This window comes from Otolemur garnettii, unplaced genomic scaffold (assembly GCF_000181295.1).
Source record: "Otolemur garnettii isolate 467f Iridium unplaced genomic scaffold, OtoGar3 scaffold00077, whole genome shotgun sequence".
Classification (NCBI taxonomy): domain Eukaryota; kingdom Metazoa; phylum Chordata; class Mammalia; order Primates; family Galagidae; genus Otolemur; species Otolemur garnettii.
In genome coordinates, this window is record NW_003852472.1 from 2,528,157 (window position 1) to 2,531,348 (window position 3,192).

At 44.4% G+C, this 3,192-nt stretch overlaps 1 protein-coding gene across 1 annotated transcript in view; it reads left to right on the plus strand.

Annotated features, from left to right (window-relative positions):
• The window catches only part of BUD23 (BUD23, rRNA methyltransferase and ribosome maturation factor), a 12,995-nt gene that overhangs the window by 560 nt on the left and 9,243 nt on the right, over positions 1-3,192 (plus strand). Inside the window, exons 3-6 of the mRNA XM_003794198.3 lie at positions 430-525; positions 613-695; positions 795-891; positions 2,862-2,958. Of these exons, the coding sequence (XP_003794246.1) occupies positions 430-525; positions 613-695; positions 795-891; positions 2,862-2,958 (373 nt within the window). The remainder of the gene's footprint in view (positions 1-429; positions 526-612; positions 696-794; positions 892-2,861; positions 2,959-3,192) is intronic.

Here is a 3,192-nt window from a genome sequence, read left to right on the forward strand (position 1 = left end):
GTCGCCCTAGGTAGAGGGCTGTGGCATCACAGCTCACAGCAACCTCCAACTCTTGGGCTCAAGCGATTCTCTTGTCTCAGCCTCCCGAGTAGCTGGGATTACAGGCGCCTGCCACAACGCCTGGCTAGATAGCTGCTGCTTTAAAGCGTGTGGTAACATAGGCAGTATGCAGTGAGTACAGGTAAGGAGTCAGTACTATTGGGGGGGAAAGGAGATAATATTCTGATGATGCTTATCTTGTCTCCCTATTTACGTTACCTCACTATATCTGAACGGTATAGTTGAGTTTGTTGATCCCGAGTTAGAATTAATAGATGAAGGAGTACCTCAAGGTAATCCTTTTTTCTTCCCTTGGCTTTTTTGGATCAATGATGAGAGAGATATTATACAAAAACTCCTTTATCACTCACTGTGTGTCTGCCTTCTCAGCTCACGGATGGTTGATGTCCAGACCAAGATGGCTGGGAGAGCCCTGGAACTCCTTTGTCTGCCTGAGGGTCAGCCCTGTTACCTCTTGGATATTGGGTGAGATCCTGGGGACTGGTTCAGATTATTATCTTGGTGGTGGAGTGTTTTTGCTACTCATGCTGGGTCACTATTTGTGTCTTTCAGCTGTGGTTCTGGGCTGAGTGGAGATTATCTCTCAGATCAGGGGCACTACTGGGTGGGCCTCGACATCAGTCCTGCCATGCTGGGTAAGTATGTCCTGTTTGACATCAGAGTCAACTACTCTCATGAGTATGGAACAGCTATACATATTTTCTCTTTCCCTGACTTCCTATTCCCCAATGTAGATGCAGCCTTGGACCGAGACACAGAGGGAGACCTGCTTCTAGGGGACATGGGCCAGGGTGTCCCCTTCAAACCGGGTACCTTTGATGGTTGTATCAGGTGAAGGTCTTAACTTCCTGCCTTTAGTCCTGCGGGCCAGTGTTTCCCAAGTTTGGCTGTATAGAAAAGTCACACAGGATACTTAAAAATATGCATCCCTTGGGATTTTCAGATTTATAAGGTCAGAGCAAGGCCCAAGAATTTTTTTTGAGGGTTTTTCCTCCATTTCGAAATGTCTACTGCTGTGAAAATCTTGCATTGCCATGTTCAGGCACTACTGGTATGGATTCTGTGTCTGCTTTGTGTGCCTGGTTGGGGAGAGAGAGGGTCTTTGAGCCTCCAGAGGCCATCTTGTGAGCCTTAGCAGCCATCTTGTTTTCCTTTTGAGGAACTCTAGTGGAGAGCAGCTTGGAATGCTCTAATCTTTTCAGTGGGTTTGGAGTCCTTAGTCATCAGGTTAGGTGTTGGGTTTGTGGATAGTACTTTAGTAACAGATATTAGAACATTAAAAAATTACTGTTATAAATTTTTTCTTTGCCTTTTGTGGTAAGTTCTGTTTAGTATTCAATGTAGTGTTTAGTTGGTGGGAAGGAAGTTAAAATCATTACCTTGGAGGGAGACCACTTTCAGTGATCCTAGGTTGAGTGGTAGGGAGGCAGGGTAGGGATCTGAGTGAAGAGTAAAAAAATTTTGGATTTAAAGATTTTTTTTTTTCTATCTGGGAAGAATCCGGGGTGGAGGGGATTGTTTTAAAGGTAGCAATTGCTTTTTCCTAATGATCACACGATGTGTTTAAAATTGTTTAAGCACACCCCAAAAGGCTAGTGTGCTCTGTATGTTTTATAAGTAAATAGTCTTCTTTGTTTCTTTTTAAATGGAGAAATGGTATAGCAAGTTTGCTTTTGTTTGGTTTTTTTTTTTGAATATTTTTTGTACATAAGATTTTGTGTAAGGTGCCTTGGAGTATGGAAACTCTACTTTAAGACAATCTTAGTTGTTTATTAGGTTGTGACGCAAGCCTGCATGTGCTGTGCTCCAAGGAATTGTGGGACCTGTTGAGTGAAGAGCATGAGAGCCAGGGAAGCCTTAAGAAGCAGAGGGGCTGGACCTTGAAGACCTGGAGGAATTTGGATAGCCAAGGAGAGTGTTTCTGAGTGACGGAAAAGTATGAACAAAGGCACAGAAGCTAGTGAGACAGAAGTCAGATGAAAGAGATGAGTGAGAAATTTCATGGAAACAAACTGTGTGTTCTTAGAAAACTTTCTTGTTTAACTGCAAGCCAAGAAAGTGGGGCTTTATTCAATAAATAATAGGGAGCTGGGAAGTGATGGGATCAGATCTGTGTTTAGGGAAGGTGATTTTTAGGTGGAAGAGTGAGGTTAGGTTGTTGAAACATTCAAGACAGTTAGGAATTCTCAGCAGTGGTCGAAGTGAAAGCTGGCACCTGTAGTCCCAGCTACTTGGGAGGCTGAGGCAAGGGGATCGCTTAAGCCCAAGAGTTTGAGGCTGTTGTAAGCTGTGATGCCATAGCAATCTGCTGAGGGAAGCAAAGTGAGACTCTGTCTAAAAAGAAATCTGGTCATTGTTAAATCTGGGGATTGTGAAGACTCTTAATAGGGTCAGTGGAAGGAAATGATTTAGGAGAAAGGTGAATGAATGGATGTCTAAGTACTATAAATTTTGTTTGCTTTGAATGGAGGAAGGAAATGAGGGGTCGGTGGGCAGAGACCCCTCATTTGGTCACTTGGTACACTAAGTGATTTTAAACTTGGAGTGCATGTAGAAACAAGTCTGAGAAAATGATTCCTGGGAGTGGGTGAGGGACATAAAATGTACTGCCTTTCCACATACCATGTTAGTCCACTCTTGCGGAGTCATGGCCTGTAGTGGACCTATACTTTGCCAAGGAGGGAAGCTGTGGGAGGAGGGTTTCAGCTGAAGATCCAGGATGGGTGGTGCCAGGGTCCTGAAGTGAAGAGGATGGGAGCATGGGGATTGATCCCTTTCCTGACTGAGTCCTTTCCTTTCAGCATTTCTGCTGTGCAGTGGCTCTGTAATGCTAACAAGAAATCCGACAATCCTGCCAAGCGCCTGTACTGCTTTTTTTCTTCTCTGTATTCTGTTCTTGTGAGTATAAGATCTCATCTGAGCTGGCTTCCTATCCTTTCCCTGTCTTTGAAGGTAGAGTAAGGAAGTTGAGGTGTCCCATCATGGGAAGACCACTTAGATGGGACCTCATGGGTTGGCAGGACCGTTATTATCTGTCCAACTCTTCAACCTAAACAGAAGTTCAAGCTTGGCTCGGCACCTGTGACTCAAGTGGCTAAGGTGCCAGCCATATACACCTAAGGTGGCAGGTTC